The sequence below is a fragment of the Girardinichthys multiradiatus genome, chromosome 8 (assembly GCF_021462225.1).
Source record: "Girardinichthys multiradiatus isolate DD_20200921_A chromosome 8, DD_fGirMul_XY1, whole genome shotgun sequence".
In the NCBI taxonomy this organism is placed as follows: domain Eukaryota; kingdom Metazoa; phylum Chordata; class Actinopteri; order Cyprinodontiformes; family Goodeidae; genus Girardinichthys; species Girardinichthys multiradiatus.
In genome coordinates, this window is record NC_061801.1 from 26456460 (window position 1) to 26476284 (window position 19825).

Genomic DNA, 19825 nt, shown 5'->3' on the forward strand with positions numbered 1-19825 from the left:
TAAATGAAACAGGTTAACATTCAGCTTGTGGGATCGACCTAATATTTAATATACTGAAATTTTGAAGACAAAATTTAAAAGCCACGTCTGTGCCAGCAAAATACAAATTCAGACAAACTATACAAATTTTGCCAGGCACAGAGGTCAAATCTGTTGGATCTAGGCCTGGAGTCTGTTTCCTAGTGCAGTGTGCTGATGTAGCTACTTTTAGTGGAATTGAAGGTGAAAAAGTTGTTCAAAATCAGGTGTTGTCGGCTGCGACCCAAAAGGAAGCTATGGATCCACATGCAGTATCGCTAAGTTTGTCCACCAGTATGCAGAGGATGATGGTGTTGCATGCTAAGCTATAGTCCACAAAAGCAGCCATATGTACAGGGGTTGGACAATGAAACTGAAACACCTGGTTTTAGACCACAATCATTTATTAGTATGGTGTAGGGCCTCCTTTTGCGGCCAATACAGCGTCAATTCATCTTGGGAATGGCATATACAAGTCCTGCACAGTGGTCAGAGGGATTTTAAGCCATTCTTCTTGCAGGATAGTGGCCAGGTCACTACGTGATACTGGTGGAGGAAAACGTTTCCTGACTCGCTCCTCCAAAACACCCCAAAGTGGCTCAATAATATTTAGATCTGGTGACTGTGCAGGCCATGGGAGATGTTCAACTTCACTTTCATGTTCATCAAACCAATATTTCACCAGTCTTGCTGTGTGTATTGGTGCATTGTCATCCTGATACACGGCACCGCCTTCAGGATACAATGTTTGAACCATTGGATGCACATGGTCCTCAAGAATGGTTCGGTAGTCCTTGGCAGTGACGCGCCCATCTAGCACAAGTATTGGGCCAAGGGAATGCCATGATATGGCAGCCCAAACCATCACTGATCCACCCCCATGCTTCACTCTGGGCATGCAACAGTCTGGGTGGTACGCTTCTTTGGGGCTTCTCCACACCGTAACTCTCCTGGATGTGGGGAAAACAGTAAAGGTGGACTCATCAGAGAACAATACATGTTTCACATTGTCCACAGCCCAAGATTTGCGCTCCTTGCACCATTGAAACCGACGTTTGGCATTGGCATGAGTGACCAAAGGTTTGGCTATAGCAGCCCGGCCGTGTATATTGACCCTGTGGAGCTCCTGACGGACAGTTCTGGTGGAAACAGGAGAGTTGAGGTGCACATTTAATTCTGCTGTGATTTGGGCAGCCGTGATTTTATGTTTTTTGGATACAATCCGGGTTAGCACCCGAACATCCCTTTCAGACAGCTTCCTCTTGCGTCCACAGTTAATCCTGTTGGATGTGGTTCGTCCTTCTTGGTGGTATGCTGACATTACCCTGGAGACCGTGGCTCTTGATACATCACAAAGACTTGCTGTCTTGGTCACAGATGCGCCAGCAAGACGTGCACCAACAATTTGTCCTCTTTTGAACTCTGGTATGTCACCCATAATGTTGTGTGCATTTCAATATTTTGAGCAAAACTTTGCTCTTACCCTGCTAATTGAACCTTCACTCTCTGCTCTTACTGGTGCAATGTGCAATCAATGAAGACTGGCTACCAGGCTGGTCCAATTTAGCCATGAAACCTCCCACACTAAAATGACAGGTGTTTCAGTTTCATTGTCCAACCCCTGTCATGTAGAACACCCCTGGTGTTCTACATGAGACAAGGCAGCATGGAGGGCTGTGGCTACTGCATCCTCAGCAGATCTATTAGCTCTGCAGGCAATCTGGCGGGGGTCGAAACATTTGGGGATGAGTGATGTGGAAAAAAACCAAAACTAAAGGCTACTAGTGCCGCAAAACAAACAAAAAAAAACTCAAAGACCTTTTATAACAGGAATATATCTGGCATGTGTAGCTAGTCAGAAGATTGCTTTTTTGTTGTTTTGTTTGTTAATTTTTCTAAAAGCCACAATAGACAAGATAATTAGACAGTTAAAGATGCCAACAATATGTTAGAGCTGCAGACAATAAAAATTTTCTCAATAGGCTTGACCTGACATAAGAGATGGACTCCTTCGCCATGGTCTCACAGAGCTGTGTCTTTTCACAGGATATTCAGGACATGTGCCATTGTCCCAATATTTGTTTGGCAAAGGATTTTCCATCACCACCAACCAGGCACTAATCGAGTATGGGAGGCAACAGAGACGCTTTAAGACAGAAGACTGGGACACGACGACAAATTTTCCTACGCTATATTCATCCCACAGAGGAGTGGTGCCGGGATTCAGTGGGCATATACCAGGTCTGTATTCCCAGCACACTTCACATAGCCAAACCTTAAGGCCTGCTACATAATATATGTCTGTGAACTTTACCAGTGAGCTCAAACATGATGTCCAATTCTCCAAAAACCCCACAGGGTACAGGTTCATGTACGGGAATACGACCGGTCAGCTCTCAGAGATCGCAATGGGAAAGAACAGCAGGAAAAGCACCGTTCAGGAAACGCCACATTAAAAGCAAGATAATGCTGTAACATGAGCAAACTCAATCAGATTATCAGGAAGAAAAATAAAATGAAGGCAGCTAAAAGTGTTTTAGGTCTTTACTGAGAGCGACTCATTGAGACAGGGCATTGGATGAGGTGAATGTGAAATGTGAAAAAGAAGAAAACGTGAAACAGATTTTCACTCTTATTGCAATTCATTGCAAATTCTTAATTCACAAAATGCGAAAAACACATTTTCCTTCACAAGCAGTCCGTTGAAACATACCTGACACACAGGTAATGCCTGAAACAGGGAGCAGGGGGCGTGTACTTGTACAGCCAAACGAGTGAAACAAACAGAACATTTTCAAAACCAACTGTACAACTAAGTTTGGAGGTCAAGTTAGGTCAGGAGCACCTATTGCATGTTTCTTAGTTTGTGCGCCTAGAGTAAATCGATGCTGGAAAGATGATGAGAAAGCAAACTGATTAGAACAAAAGATGCTGTGTTTGGTATTTATGGCACTAATAAGAGTACTCTTTTTTTAGTTTTTTTGTTTTTACCTAATATTAAAGTGAAAACGTGATCTATGCAGGGGGATTGATGCTAGAAACACAAGGGATAAAAAGAAGAGAAATATCAGCACCAAATCCTGATTATCCAGAATGCAGAAACTTTTTATTCATCCTATATGATCAGAAACTTCACCAGGTGAGGGAACAATACTTGAATACCACTACTAATAATGAACCACATGTTCCTGTCTGTAAGCATATTCTGTGATTCAGAGTTAATGTTGTACACTTAACCTGTCAAGTTTTTTTGTTCTACGCATTTATTGGTTCCCCTGGGTAGGATGTGTCAAAAGCTTTAAAAAAATCTATTTTATTGCAAAAGAATATTAAAACGTTTTAAAAGCTCCAACCTTTAAATTGAGTACCTTAAGTGGCAGACATCCCGAGCAAAAAGAAAATTGGCACCCCTCGGGATAAAACTTTGTACAATTAAATTTTGACAGCAGGAGAGCATTTAGTTTTCTCCCATAATATTTTATAAGGTTTGAGCATACAGAGAGGAGGATCTTTGAACACTCCACCTGGGTCCCCCCTAACAGCCCCATTCTCTTGAGCTCACTCCACGTTTTCTATATGATTTACCTCTGAGGACTGCCAAGGGAATGAAAAAAGCTTGATTTCTGGCAGCTCCTATACGTTTATTTTATTTAAAATGTTCTGTTATTTTAAAGATTCCACATTGCAATGTGGTCTAACAAGATTCACAGTATTATGGGTCCTCTACCATAATTTGGTTGACACGATTTGCTTTTACACATATTCATCCATTGTTTTACGCCAGACCCACCATGAGTGTTTGCCCCTGCAGCGATCAACCAACTCCACACATTCATGTTTATTATGGTAAAGAAAAGGGTTTTTTCCCCTTGAAAGACTCTCAGATAACTGGTAATGGTTGCTATCGAGACATTGTGATCATTTTTTACCACCCTTCTTCACATAAACTTGAGTCCTTATTCAGCCTCTTTTGTCACAGTTCCAGTTGTTTGAAACTTCATAAATTATTGCTCTGACTGTAGGTGTGGGCACACATCAGCTCTTCTTGAATGGCAGGTTCTCTTGTCTTTCCTATTTTGAAAAGTGACTTAGAGAAAAGTGCTTATGTAACATATATCATTACCTTGGGGAAATGGAAATTGATTACAAAATTTAATTTCCTAGACACTCTGATCAACATAAAATCAAAAAGCACTTTTTTTAAAATTTATTTTATAGGAATTATTTTCCCCACTGACTAAATGTAGTTACATTAAAGGTTTGTTTTTTGTTTATTTCAAGACTTTTATCACATATTTACCAGGAGATGCCAAAGGTTGCTGTATCAGCTGTGAAGCTAAATTTTGTTTTTTATTCTTTTTCTGTAATATTAAACAACCTCTGATCACCAGGTTAATAATGGACATTGTTCCAAGTTCACAGTTAAGTTTCAGCAAGAGATTGATATTTGTATTGTGCATATAAACATGTAAACGTTCTATCACAGCATTTGAATGCTGTTTAAGACTGCTGGTAAGAATAACATTTTATTAAAATTGACCAGTGTTGCTCTTGAACTTTTGTGCTTTTTTGTTGCAGTTTTTGTTACAGTTAAAATTTGTAGCTGTGCTCTGTGAGAGTTTTTCAGCAATTAACACTTTTTGTTATTGTAGTAAATGGTCTCGAGGCTGCCCCACGCAGACACACATTGGGTTCAGTTTTTTAGCACCCAGAGCCAGTCTGAGCTCCTCCCAGCTTTATGGATCTAATGGACTGGGCCAAACGTCCAATCTGCGATCTGTCCAAGTGTAGCCACTGAGATGGTAGCCTGTGCATACGGAGGAGAAAAGTACAGAAAGAAGTTAATCACAACAGGAAAAATTACAGAGGCTACTGACAAAAAAAAAAGACAATTTAAATGTAGTTTTTCGGTCATTACTGTACCTTCGTTTTGTTGCTTCATTGTGAGGCTGGGAACTTTTCCATGCCTTGGTAGAAGTACCAGCTGCTCCAAACAGATTGGCCCACCGCAGGCCACTCAGAGAGGGACTCTCTCCCTGGATAGAAGTTGTTGTGTTTTGGCCACCACAGTCTTTTTCCACTTCTCTCTCATTCTTCCTGCCATCCACACAGGTTTGAAACAAGGTACTTCTATGATCTATGCTGAAGTTCACAGCTTTTGCTACACTATGCACAAAATCTGACTTCTTTGGCAGTAAGTCCGGAACAGAAGCCAAAAACGGACTCCTGTTAGTTTGCATGGCCCCATAATCCGGATTGAAGCAACTTAAACTCTGAGACCTGAGAAACTTCTTTTCTCTCTGGTGTGTTTGACTGTTTTGCCTGATCTTTTCCACCTTTCTGTCGGCTTGCAGCTTTGGCCAGCTGGTCACGAGCAGGGCCGAGCATGGCTGAGGTGGGAGAGCGTTGTGCTCCTCCGAACACAGATGTCTGTCATATAACAGCCGCGGCTCCAAGAGCAGGTTTAGGTCAAAGGGCAGCACTGAGAGTGGCTGAAGGAGGAGGAGCAGCTCCTGGAACAGGGGCTGACAACTACTCAGTGACATGAACAGGAACCCCCAGGGATGGTAGTAAGTGGTAACCACATCTGCAAGGAAAGACCATGTAGATATTCTAACATGAGGAAGTATAATGAAAATTACAATCAGGATTTAAATAGGTTTAAGTAAGGTTTATACTATTTGTGCCTGGTCTTAGTTTAGACCTTAAATCATGTTTTAACATCATAATTACAAGATCTGTCAACCAGATTCCACTCTTTCACAGCAAAAAGAGTTTATCTGCAATGGACAACATCTCACAGTTATGTTCAGTTTTAGAAAAATTTCACAAAGATTTGTGCTTAATCTTAAAGGGCCTTACAAAGTTTATGAATCCCCTGCTTATTAACTTGTTTACATTTGTTATGTTACAATCACAAACTCTAATGTATTAAAAATAAAGTTATGAAAAGTGTGGAGTGTGTTTGTATTCAATCCTTTTCACTTGATACCTCCAAATAAAATCCAACTGATTAGAAATGATTTAATTTACCTGTCTGTAACGTAATCTCAGCGTAATTACAGCTGTTTTGTGAAGGTTTGTCAGAGAATATTAGTGGACACACCAGACAGGTCAGTGAAGAACATTGAGGAAAGGGAGATCTTGCATAACATCTCAATCCATCACCTGAAAATAGAAAAGCTACCAAGACATTGCTATCCACCTAAACAGACAGGCCTGGCAAGGGGAGCATTAATCAAAGAAGTGGCCATGAAGATCATTGGGGACTCAGGAGGAGCTGTAGAGATTCTATGCTGAAGTTGAATGTGTGATACTCCATGCCATCCTCAACACACCATCCCACCTTGAAATATAATGGTGACAGCATCATGCTGTGGGGATGTTTTTCTTTCTAGCCGGGAAGCTGGTCAGAGTTGATGAAAAACTGAACACAGTTACAGTAATTATGGGCAATCATGGAAGAAAACCTGTTAGAGGTTGCAAAAGACTTCAAACTGGGGCTGAAGTTCACCTTCTTGTGAGTGAGCTTAAGCTCTTTTCCAAAATAATTAAATTTTATAGATGTTCAAAACTTGTTGACACATATCCTAAAACACTCACAGCTGTAATTGCTCCAGAACAAATGCATGTTACACTTTTGGATTTTACTTTGTGAAAACAATCGTTTGAAAACCATGTATCATTTTTAAGTGGGCCTATCATATAAAGTTGAAATAAAAATGTTATCACACATTCATAAAACTTGAACATTAATTTATAAAAATGTTTGGGAAAATTTGTTTGATCCCCAAGCAAAACATGACTTTAAATTTGATGGATAAACCTTTATTGGCAAGTACAGCTTTAGGATAGTAAATCAAAGCTTCAGCTCCCTCCTCAGATATTCTGTAGGATTGAAATCTAGACACTGGCTAGATCACTCCAAGACCTTAAGATTCCTTCGGTTGGTGGTTTGTTTTTGTGTCTTTGTCATGCTTGAAAACCCATCTTTAGTGTTCTTGGTGAGGAAAGAAGAATCTCATCCAAGCTATAATGGCCCTGTCCATTGGCCTCTCGATGTGGTAAAGTCATCCACAACAAAACGTCACAAAAACTGTCATTTTCTCATGAGTTTATTGCACATTGTCTTGTATTTACAATCCTGTGCAGATTGACCATAATGTCCCTGACATCCCCTGACAGCTCTGTGGTCTGGTCCATGGTAGTAAAGAGGTCAAAATGGAAGAACTGATTCTGTAGACTAGTGTGCTTAAAAAGACTAAAAACTGTTGATCAAGACCAGTTTAAGAGATTGGAATGTCTGCCTTACTGGAAGCTAGAAGTTGTTGGATGGATAATGTTATAAAATTATGGTCAGTTTAACAGCTTTATCATTGTGTTGCTGGTGCAGTCCCTTGGCTGCATACTCACCTTTTTGACTCTGCAGGTGACTGAGCCAGAATTCCAAAGCTCTCAAGCTGCGGGAGAAGACATTACCAAGGAAAGTAAAGGTTATAGGTCACTTTTACATATGGTTCACCAGAAAAATCAGAAGTAGTCTTAGTTCTTACTTGAGAAGGCCCATGAGGAAGGCTCTCAGCCTCATACAGTGACTGGTGAGCTGGGGGGACCGCTTAATTTTGGAAACGAGGCTGTAAAGAACCTTGGTGGATGGACCTACAGCAGAGATAACAATATCTGTGAATCTATCCAATATCTAGAAAAATGAAGCAAGTGGACCCGCTGCAATACCTATTCCTGTGGAGATCTCCACCACAGTCCAGGACTGATTGCGTCGCTGCCCGATTATGAAATCCAGCTTGTGGTCCCTCAGTCCGTCCTCCAAGATGTTCTGAATTGCAGGACACAAGTGTTCTAGGACAAGGCCAGCTATGGTTGGACTGTAAGAGCTGTTACCCAGGCGCATCTGTATCACCAGAAAAAAGGGACACAGGCTCTGCTGTAATGTGTGTCCTACTGACACAAGTTATTTGACTCTTGTGGTGCATTATTGCCTTCAAGCTTTGTTTTGGGACGTGTTGTTCTTGGTGCTTAGTTTTGCTGACTCATACCTTTTCTTCTGGGTCTCTGCTACTTCCAAAATGAGCCATGATCAAATCCACTGCACTGCTCACAGCTCTCAGCAAACCTGAACACAATATACAATCAACACAAAACTAGACTTCTTTACACTTTACTTGTTCTAGGAAACATTTTACTAAAACGTCTTTAGAAAGTATCTTATTTTCTAAAAGCCAATACTGGTTGCTGGGATAGACCTGACATGCTTCTGACATAAATCATTTAATTAATTTCAGATTATTGAGTAAAATAAATATGAGAAACATCTGCATGCCTCTTTAAACAAATACAACTTAATTCCAGAACAAAAACCAGGGATTTTTGGTTCTTATCTGTCTTTAAGGTCATTTTCATAAACAAATTCTATAATTTTCCAGATTAAAATGTTCAGAATTAGATAGACATTTCTTCAGAGGTCTTTCTTTAAATATGGAATCTGCAAAAACTCTGTAAGAAGATAAATGTGGATGGATGGATGGATGGATGGATGGATGGATGGATGGATGGATGGATGGATGCTGGGCAAACAAATGGACATGACATTTAAATAGAGTGAGAGTGGGAGTAAGGTCTAGAAATGAAATCTTTACCAATCCAGTTTCCGACTTATCCGGACTGCGTAGGAATCCTGTGTGTAAACCTGGCAAACTGCCTTCAGGGTTATTGTTTTGAATCAGTTTAGAGGTGAAATGTATCTGAACACAGAAGAGTTCGTTTTTATTTTCTGTAGCATCTCTTATTGCTGTGCTTTGCTCTGCCTTTCTTCCTTCATCTCAGAATAGCCCATGCAAATATCACGGTAAATTCTTTATGCATGTTGAAGCCGCCTGCAGCGGCGCACCACTCATACTCTCCGCTGTGGCTTAGATGGCTCTGTCTATGAATACATGTTGTAAAAAAATCAGACTTATTTAATTAACGTTGCCTCAAGTAGCCCTTGTGGTGGCGTAAGGGCAAAAATGATTAGGTGTGGTATAAATATTTAGCACTACTGCGTCAGTCTCTGTCTAATCTTGGAGACTGCAGTCTCTCTCTCTCTCACACACACACACACACCCACACACACACACTAACACACAGACTGGAGAGCAGAGAGCTCAGCCAATCCTGAGCAGGGATAGTTAAAAATAGGTCATGTTTCAGTGGAAGCCCCTTCAGGGTATTGAAAGCACTGCTGCAGCACACTGAGGTTTTATTGCTTCTTTTAACAGCTCATCACTGGCAAGATGACACCAACATTAGGCAAATTCGGTTATACCGATAATAGTACATTTTTATATCTTCCAAATTCAAATTTAGCAATCGCCATATACACATCATTGATGCTCGTTTGTGCACCTGTCCTGAGGAGACCCTCACCTTTCCTCTGCAGATGACTGATAGACATAGACTCATATGATGCATCCAGCAAGAGGCAGAACTCTGTGGGCGGCCTGTCGCTCAGGATCAGAGACTGGCTGGGCTGCCTCTGTGTTGGCTTTGGGCGGAGCCCCGCAGGCTCCCCGGTTTGCTTGGGACACAGGCCTGAGGAGAGGAAGGAGCTTAAAGAGGAGAGGCGAGCTGCTGCAGTGAGGTGATGATCCTGCTGGAGCTTCAGCTGTGGTCTTGACGTTTTAGAAGGTGACAGGGACACTCGCATGTTCGTATCATGGCTTTCAGGGGTTATGTGTAACATATGAGAGGGTTCTGAATAGAAAGCATTGTTTTCCGAGGTCTCATTAGTATTTTTGGGTTCAGGAGTGACTCTGTTTGGTTCTGATTGGAGAGTAAGGTCCTGATAGATGGGAATCCTAACAAGGTTGGGTTCATTGTTCGTTGGGCCAGAGTGTAAGCTTGTTTTTTCTTGAGACTCAACTATGGCCTGTAGACTAGTCTCATGTGATGTGCTTTGGGACCTTTGACTCCACATGTGTCTGCTGCTGAAACATTTTGGACTCGGGGTGCAGGTGGAGCAGGTATCAGAACTAGAAGCAGCCTCCAAAAATATTGGGCATTGACTCTCCATTGGTGATGACTGCAGTTCGGATAAACACTGGCTTCGTTTCTCCTTGAACTTGAGGCTGTTTTGGGAGTTAGCAGGCTTGCTGCTCTTTTGATTTTGGTACTGCTCAAGCAGGCTTCCTAGGTGTTGTTGTTGAGGCAGGAACTGTGGCTTTTCTATGGAGAGCAGAACAAAGGGCTGGATGGGCAAAGAGGTTGGCCTTCGTAGCTTACTGTGGCGCACCACCTCAGTGTCAAAGGACCAAACACCTGACAAAAATTAGACACTATTATCAGCAAAAACAGCATTTTAAATTTAGATTTTGCATTGTGTGTTTTTTCTAATTCATTCTTCCTCCAAAAGAAGAAACAAATCAATCGTTCTCTCCTTACCCATTTCAGTAGCATCTGCATCATTGTACTCTCGGTCCTGAATCACAGATGGCTGGGTGGATTCAGCTCCTGTTTCTTGGTATTTACTACTATGTGGGCTACTCTGGCTGTGGCACAGTGAACAAGGCGTGTGGCAGAAGCTCTGGGTGCCCTGTAAATGTTGCTTTCTGCAGGGGGCTACGTCAGTGGAGGTGGTGGCAACCTGGTGATCGCTTGCCTTAAAAAGAGAACAGACTCAAATAAAAAGATTCCCATTACGACTGCAGTTGTAACTTTCCTTTAAATGATCCACCAAATCTTGGGTTAATGACAACAAGTTATTTTCTTTTGCTTTGGATGCTGTTTCCAAAAGAGAGAGCTGGTTACTAAATGTTTAACATTTACTACTAATTACTAAATAATGTTTGACATCCAAACTATTGATAATACTTTAAACTAAAGGAGGCATAGATTTGTTCAAAGTTTAAAAAAATGAAACCTGTTTATGCCTTACAATCACAGATACACCGCACATTAAACAACATATTTCACGAGACCATGCAAACAAAGAAAATGAAATTTAGGTTTTCTCAAATTTTTTAGAGCAGTTATTTTAAAATATGAGTCTTTTCAAACAGGAGTTCATAACTCCGAATCTGCACAATCTCTTGTCCAATAAGCCCCATAGTGATTTATTTCCACAGACAGAAATAATGAGAATGGCAATAGGTTTTGACCTCTTGTAACCTCCTGTGCATGCAGAATTATCATTTTAAACTGTTTAAGTATCTCTTTCAGAAACTGTTTATGACCTAAAACCCAAGACACAGCACCTCAATGTGGGAACCATCATGGTAATTTTTCTTCTCTTAACTCCCATTAATTTCTATTGGCCATGAAAACCCATAGCATATGGCACAAACTTAGCATTTTGGGAATCACTGAAAAGGCAGTCTATCAACTGATTTACTTCATTTTTATAACAACCACATCACTAAGACTGCATTGGAGGAGGTTTTAAATGGCAAGTGCCAGTAATGCCTAAAATATTTATGTCAGTGTTATAAGTTTGAGTGAAGAAAGATCACAAATCGGGTTCCTTAAGGCTCAACTTTTAGGCCACTTTTAATCAATGTCAATATGCCTCCAATAGCTCAGAATATGGAGTACTACAGCATATCCTACATTAGGCCTAATTCACATCCTCCTGTCTGCTCTATTGCCTGCTTGACTGCAATTCCTGATTGACATAAACTCTATAATCTGTACTTCCCCCCTAGCTTTTACTTAGGGTCTCTACGGATGTCCAGGTGCTTTCTAGAATTTTGTATTCTTGTTAGTTGTGCTTGCTGGCATGGACAATAACAACCTCAGTCAGAGGGTGGTATCAAACACAAATGAAAAAATAGTGGGCCAGATCATTAGCATGAGGAGAACAAAAGTGAAGTTTGTTTTAAGGAAATACAGTGGGGAAAGATTTGCTGTTTTTCCAGTGTGGATGATTTCTCTTTCAGAAACAACAAGGATGCAAAAACTGCAATGACATTGCAGTGAGGAGTCACTTTGTTCTTCTCTTTTTCTCAAAAGGAATTGTAAAAACTAGCACATTTTCATTCTTAAGAGGCTGTAATGAAAACTATATATCTCTACGCGTAGAGCACCTGTTTAGGTGAGTTAAAAATAGTATGAATAGGAGCTTGTGTCTGAAAGGTACAAGCAGCTCATGAACACGGGGAGGTATGTTGAGCTCCATGTTATGTTGATGACACGCAATAGAAAATTCATAAAATCAATCAGTGGATAGGTTGGGATTTCCTCCTGCTTAAAAGCAGAAAACACAGAAGTCACTGGTTTTGCTACCAGAATTGCAAGGGTAGAGATAATGGACAACAGGCTAGACTCGATGAGGCTAAAAACCTCGATATATGCAAGGTTATTCACTAAGACCTACATTTCACTAGCCACTTTGTGTATAAAGCCTTGAACTGTCTTGAACCTAAATAATTTCAGGGATGTTTTTCAGGTATATATCAGCTGGAGGGTTAGGTCTTCAGAGTCATATTCAGTCACTGTTTCGAGGAACAAAACTAAACAAGGGGAGGTGGCATTTCGTTTTTTAATTCAATCAATCCTGAAATGTGCAGAAAATGTTGGATTCTGCTGTGTATAGCAGCTTTTAAATAAATGTCAAAGATTAGTTAGTTTTTTTCATGTCGTAGCTATTGTTTTAAATTTGAATGAGATTTTGTATGAATGGTACTTTAGAAATAAAGTTGATTTGCCTTAATTTGGGTATTTTAGCAACGTGTTCTCACTCTGGTTTATACCACTCTCGCAGCACACAACAACCCTGCCATTTCTTCTGTTATAAATAGTAATGATTTCTCTTAAAAATGTTTTTTTGCAGCAGGCATTCACTGTCAAAGATAACATTTACTGGACATTTTTTAACTATTCTCAGTTCGAGTTCATCATAAACTAATTACCCAGAGACTGCTACATTCAGAGGGTAAAACAAAGTTAGCAAAAGCTGCAGTAAAGGTGCGAAATGATTATCAGGGTCATACACTTTCTGACATTTGAGCTCTGGGAAATTTTAAAGACTGTCAACCTATTCAGATGGTTGTATGTGCAATAAATGTTCTTAATTTGACTTTCTCAATTTGCAATTTAGCATTTTGCTGAGAAATCTTTTTTTTAGAAATATGTATTTAGCAGTCCTTAAAGATTATTATTATCAGATTTATCAATCTTAAAGTTTACTTTAATCTAAGAAGCAATGTATCTGTATTATACGTTGGCATTTAGAATCTAAATAAGCACTAACTCTATTTCCACACCAACCTCCATGTTTTCTTTGGATGTTCCTTCCTCTTTAGAGTCAAGAGATGGCAGAATGCTACTACTTCTGTCAGGCCCTTCAAGACAGCTGGTGAGGCTCAACCAGGCCGGGCTTGGCGAGTGGGATGAGAGGTCACAGGTTACAAGCTTGTAGTACTTCTGGTTTGTCCCCATGGCCAGCGTGTCCTGGTTTTGGATACATGCCGCCAGGTCTGTAACCTCCAAAGAAGAGAGACAAGGAGCCACCGGCTCCAAGGAGTAAAGGTTGCAGTTTGAATCTAGGCCAGATTGTGTCGGGACAGCTTCTACTATCTGGGCCTGTTGAGCAACAGGTTGGAGATTAAGGAACACCGACCCCTCCGACGACTGACAAGGGTCAGCAGCAGGACTGCTGAAATCCTGAGGTGTGGCAGGATTGTTGCTTTTGTTGTAGATGGTGGAAAAGTTAACTAGGATGCCGTCAGAGCTGTTACAGGATGAGTCACTGCCATCTTCTGTGTGAATGTTGGTCAGCAGCTCTGGGGAACATTTGTGCTCCCTGTAGATGTTTTCCTGTAGTCTCTGTGAGTCCCGCTCCAAACAAGACAGAAGAGTGATGCCAGATCTGCTGACAGGACAGCCCTGGCATCTTGGCTGCAGTGAATCCATCTGGTTAGACAGCCAGTCTTGGTCCCTTCCCAGTCCCAGGATTAACCCTTCATTGATCCATTCACTGTCCAGGTCCTCATGGAGCAATGTGTCAGTACCACCATTATTTAGCGACCAGTTTGAGTTTCCATGCAACACAAAAGATGAATCTTCGCAATATTTGTGGAGATTATCTCCATCACTGTCCCCATCATCCTCTTCCTCATCCAGCTCTGGATTGGGAAGGAACGAGTTGTGCAAGCGCAGGGTGGTTCCAGCTCCACAGCTTTCCGCCTTGGTGCTGCAGCCTGTGTCTTCCGGCGATGAGTTGGAGTTGTACCTCCCGCTGCTGTCACTGCTCCCCTCCTCCTCCACCCGATCCTCACGGAGACTACTGTAGCTGCTGGAAAAAGGTCTCCGTCCACCCGTGAAGCAATGTTCTCCGGCGAGCGTGTCCTGCTCTGGGAGGGACACTGCCCGGGTCAGACCCGATGAGCACAGCCGACTGGGCCTCTTGGCTGAGCTGCACAGGGTTTGGACCGGAAGTTGCCAAGTGGGAAGTTGCACCACGGGGAAGTGGCACGCTATCAAGGTGTGACCCGAGAGACTGGATGCTCCGATCATGCTGTTCCCATGTTCTTAAAACTATTCTGAAGGAGTAAAACACATAAGGAAAAATGGGCAGAAAACTTTAAACAATTATGGATATAGAGTAAAAATAAAAAATGCAACAAAAAATAGTGCAGAAAAGTACATAAAATACTAAATCAGGTTTAATAATGATGATTAGCTTGGTTCCTGCATTCATGACAGGGTTACTTTGAAGCATACAGTTCTGGTAACAAGTTTACATGCACTCATTAAACTACAATTTGTTAAAAACAAGAATCGGAAAGACCAAGTTTGAGATTAGTGTAGATTTTTTTCTCATTCACACAGGATTAAAAAAACAAGCTCAGTTATATACATACAAACAAAAAAGTGATAAATGACCCTTTCAAGACACCACATGCTTTCTGTCACCACCAATAAGCTTCTGGAATAATTCTGTCTGGTTATTTGAGCACTGTTCGGTTCTGAATTGGAACAGGCAGGTCCACACGTTTTCTACAAGTTTGAGGTCATAGTGATTCCAGAAGCTTATTGTTAGCGACATTTGACATAGCTCTCCACAGCTGTGTCCAAGTTTCAAACATCTAGCTGTTGCTTCGAGGGGAAGTGGAAGAGTTTGGTGTTAGTCCTCCTCCTTCAGTGTTCCATCTACTTTCCGCAATGCACCAGCAACACTGGCAGCAAAACAGGCCATCAGCATGATGCTGCCAACACCGTGCTTGACATTTGGTACTGATTTCTTGGGTCTGAAATCCTCACCTAGATGTCTTCAAACAAATGTCCTGTTATTGTGGCCAATCAGCTCAAATGTCTCATCTGACCATAAAACGTTTCTCGAAAAGGCAGGGAGCTGCAAATCTTTTCTTCTATTTGTTGGCATGCTCTCCGTACCAGTTTTCCAGCAGCTTCTAGTTTTATGATAGGTTTAAACCTTGATAGCTCCTGAATTGTTTCTAAACATCCAATTCATTTTCTTTTTATATACTAAGGTGCGCAGTTCTGGTCAGATGGATCAGCTTTAAAAGACACACGGATGTTCACCGGACTTTATTCATATCTTAATCTGATTTGTGTTGTTTTATCGGTTTTAGTTTTAGTGTTGTCATTTCTGTAAATAAGTCACTCGTGAAAGATGGGTCTCAATGAAGCTAAGCTGTATAAATAAAGGTGATATAAAGAAAATAAAGATGGATGAAACTTTTAAACCAGTAGTTGTTCAAATAGGACAACGAATGAATAGAAAACATGTAGAATGACATTTAATCAAAACGTAAGTGTATTTATGTGTTTAATTCAGACTGTATACATAATTTGGAATAGGTTGTGCAGCTGTTTTGCATCTCTATTAGAGACAAGAAAGCTTTGGATCTGCTTTTCAAAATTTTATTTGTAGCTCAGGCTTCATTGCAGGTTGAAGGTTAAATATTCCTTGTGTAGCTGTTAGGGTTGTTTATTTTTCTTCCAAACTCTCGATCTAAAAAAAGACCTATTCCTTTGAGATCTAATTAGGTGTCTCCAACCAAAATAACATTAAAAAATGCATCTTTACACACGGAAATTAAGAAACCACAGAAAACAAAGTGAGAGCCGAACATAAAATACAGCTACAGGATACTACTGTCACACTCTGCACCACCAGTCCTCAAATTCCCTCTGTGATGTGTGCTTCAGGGCCTTAGCCGAGTGTTGCGCTCTATAATTCAGTCGGCCACTAACAAACCTCTCCTTTCTGCTCGTCTCTGCTCGGGCCAACCACAATCACACAGAGTTAGTCAGCTGCTCTGTAACTAGGGCAGCTGCACTGCAGAGATGCTCCGCTGACACTGCTGAAAAGTAAATAGACTTTCACATCTGCTTGGTTGTTTATAATATTTTACATTTCAGGAAATCACAAAAATGATCTGTTATTTAACAGGTTCTGGAATTATTTAAATTTAGCATCAGGTGTAAATAAATACACAGATTCCACACTGTCATTACTAATTAAACAGAAATGAAGCCAAATTAGCGAAAGTACCTTGTTGCTTCCATAGGGATTAAGTAGGAAAGTGATGCTGCTAATCAAATCCATTTGATTACCTGGTCATCAGAAGATGTAACAGATATTTGCATCACAAAGTCTAACCAAAGGGTTGGATTTTGCAATGCTGAGGCCTTTCGAAGGACAAGAAGAAGAAGACTGAACAGGTATGGCTCAGTTGGAAGGATTGAAATGAGAAAAATGATTTAGGTTTGCAAAGTTGTATCTAACTCCAGGAGACCTCTGCGACAATAACCCTTGGAGAGAAGAACCAAACATAGCATTCTTTGGTCAAACTGTATTGCACCATTTTTTGAGAAAACAACGAAAAATCAGTTATGTTTCTAAAACAAGAGAGATAAGTGTTACACATTTGACTACTTCCCAGATAAAAACATGTAAGTTGCATCAGAAAAACAGAAAATTCCCCAGTGAATGCAGCAAAATATTTCCAGCTAGTTCTGCCTTGATATTCAGAGAATCTGTTTTGTTTTGTACAAAATTGTTTTCTGAAAATGGATGGGTTTATTCTATCCCTGCTTGTTTTCAATGAGTTTGAATCAATTAGTAAGATGTCAGATGGCCACTGTGAAGGACTCTGCAGAATCCAACTGGATTAGTCTTGCCTTCATTGGGTTGGAGCACACAGACTGAATTCTGGATATCTGTCGCCTTATGCCAGTCATCTAACATGACAGATTGGAGTCATAGTTACATGAAAGAAGAGGCTGAGGCCTGCTGTGATTATAATGCTGCTTGTTGTCTCTTATTTCAGCCTGTAATGAGACGATGCCATCCCAACTCCGAATGGTCTGCATTTATTGTGTGTAAGGAAAGGGATAAGGGGGAACTGTAGAATAAAGATTCATCTGAGATATTTACCCCACATGTTGAAAAAGGACAATGTACTTTTGCATTGCCTTGCAAATATATATACAGTAACATTATAGCCGCAAACTATAGATTTAGTGTTGGGTTTTGACTGGGCCATTCTAATATATATGTGCTTTGATCTAGACTGTTCCATTGTAGTTCTGGCTGTATGTTTAGGGTCAATGTCCTGGTAGAAGGTCAACTTTCACCCCAGGATAAAGTCTATTGTTTTCCTGTATTTAGCTCCATCCAATTGTCCATAAGAATGCCTAGCTTTCTTGCCCCTGTATAAGAATTTTCACAGCTTGATGTTCTCATCACCATTTTTACTTAAGGTATGGTGTGTTCAGGGGCATGTGCAGTATTAGTTTTTTTTACCACACAGTGTTTTGTTTAGCTTTGTAGACCAGAAATTCAATCATTGTTTTGTTTGACTGGAGCCCTTGTGGATGTCTGCATCTCCTCCAGAGGTTTCATGGGCCTCTTGCTATTATCCTGATTAATGCTCTCCTTGCCCTACATGTTGGTTTAGGTGGATGGCCATGTCTGGATTGGTTCCCAGTCTTTCCGTAGTCTCACCATTTTTGGATGATGGATTGAACAGTGCTCTGTGAGCTGTTCAGAGCTATGGCTATTTTTTTATAGCTTCTTGAAACTTCTCCACCGCTTTATCCCCTGAACTATCTGCTGTGTTCCTATTGTTCTCTAAAAAAACATCAGAGGCCTACATCACATTACACAGAGGCGGGTGGTATTTAATAATTAGGAGACTTCTTAGTGACTGAAAAACATGATACAATATTTCTATGTGATCTCCTGCAATTGTGAAGGATTTTTTCACTTTTCTTTAAAACTGTTTAGGAGTTTTTTGAAGTTTGTAGGGATTTTTTAATGCACAGCTCACTTATAATCCTGCAATTGGTAATTTAGCCAGTTTTGACCTCTGAACATTAATTATTTCCTATTAAGTAATTCAGCTTTGCAAATCTAAAACATGCTGTAATGCATGCTCTAATACCATAGGTAACAACTATATCTTTATTCAACTTTTTTCTAATTGCACAAAATATGTAATTGCACTGTCTTTAAATTATGTGAGAAGAAACTGGGATGTAACCCTATGCTTTTTGGGGGATTTGTCTTGGCTTTGCATGCTCTGCCCTCAAAGAGAACATTCTGGAAGATTAGCAACTGTCTTAAACGTTTTCCACCTGGAAACATACTTTTTTTAGAAGGCAAATCCTGGGCACCAAGTAGTTTTTTTTAAAATTGGCGTTATAACTGTACAGCTAGTCGTTTAACATCACTGCTGATGTGATCTCTTATAAGAACTGTCTTAACATACAGGGGCAAAATCCTTCAGACGGGCTAATTATCAAGGCTTGTCATTTGAAACAGAAACTTCCATTTTCTGATGAACTGATTAATTTGATCAATTGCTCCTAGATAGGTTATTAGAACTGAAAAACATAATTCCTAAAATTCCATGAAGGATGGACTTTCTCTTACTATATTTGGGATTTTGGCTTGAGTTTTAAGGAATTATTATGATACCCTGCAAATATGTCTTGAGGTGCTGATCATCACAGGCGTTTATATTTAGTGATCAGGTATATATGTCTTCTTTACATTGTCCCTAATACACTGTACCCAATACATAAAATAAGGTGGGTTTACTTTACACCAGGATTTTATAAGTAGGACAACATGGTAGATGAAAGAGTGTCTCTGCACGCATGCCTTACCAAAAAAGCACCCATGGCAGCAGGACCCTTTCCGAAGCAGCGGTGATGCAGAACAGTTTAACAGCATAACAATTGAATGGATTTAGACAAAAATAAACAGACTGTGGCACTTATGTACCAATGTATTTAATAAAACCTACTTGAAAACAGCCGTCGGTCAGAGTTGATGTTTGTCTTCCTCTTGCAGATTTTTAATGTAGTCCGAAATCATGAAAACATTTGAAAAGCCTTTTCCTATTCCAAGTTTACACAAAATTGTGTCGTTTTTTAATTAAAAAAAATATAGCACCTACAGTTAAACTCTATGTTAACTGTCGTGGAGACATGAAACCGGTCCGGCATGTAGAACCGGACACACACACACACACACACACACACACACACGATTATCATCGCCCCCCTCGCCGCCACATCAGCACCGCTCAGGCTGCCGGAGATGTTACGTCACGAGGGCTTCAGCCAATGAGAGGAGAGAAGAAAGTCTGGTACTAAAAGTATCCAGGACACAAGGTAGGATAAACGGCAACGTGTTCTTCAGAGCAGAAATAATAAAATAGAATAACCACGTTGTTGTCCTTCAACAACAAACATAAGTTAGTGCGCATCAGAATGAAATTTCTTATATTCGCTGACCATTGCTTATAACAGTAGCCGTTCTTTTGGGGGGGGGGGG

At 40.5% G+C, this 19825-nt stretch overlaps 2 protein-coding genes across 3 annotated transcripts in view; one reads left to right on the forward strand and one right to left on the reverse strand.

Annotated features, from left to right (window-relative positions):
- fam166b (family with sequence similarity 166 member B) overlaps positions 1-2549 on the forward strand; it is a 9276-nt gene extending 6727 nt beyond the window's left edge. Inside the window, exons 5-6 of the mRNA XM_047372138.1 lie at positions 2065-2259; positions 2377-2549. Coding sequence (XP_047228094.1) covers positions 2065-2259; positions 2377-2474 — 293 coding nt within the window. The 3' untranslated portion in view covers positions 2475-2549. The remainder of the gene's footprint in view (positions 1-2064; positions 2260-2376) is intronic.
- Positions 2545-19508, reverse strand: LOC124872301 (AP-4 complex accessory subunit RUSC2). Of its 2 annotated transcripts, none has more exons than XM_047372135.1 (10): positions 19293-19508; positions 13279-14552; positions 10456-10672; positions 9442-10332; positions 8073-8149; positions 7753-7927; positions 7572-7677; positions 7432-7478; positions 4942-5605; positions 2545-4825 (listed from the first exon to the last, which is right to left on the reverse strand). In XM_047372135.1, the coding sequence occupies exons 2-10, from the start codon at positions 14524-14526 to the stop codon at positions 4720-4722; spliced, it is 3531 nt and encodes a 1176-aa protein (XP_047228091.1). In that variant the 5' UTR covers positions 14527-14552; positions 19293-19508; the 3' UTR covers positions 2545-4719. The 2 variants fall into 2 exon arrangements, with proteins under 2 accessions (XP_047228091.1, XP_047228092.1); XM_047372136.1 differs by lacking the exon at positions 19293-19508 and adding an exon at positions 19153-19252.
- Between the last annotated feature and the right edge of the window lie 317 nt (positions 19509-19825).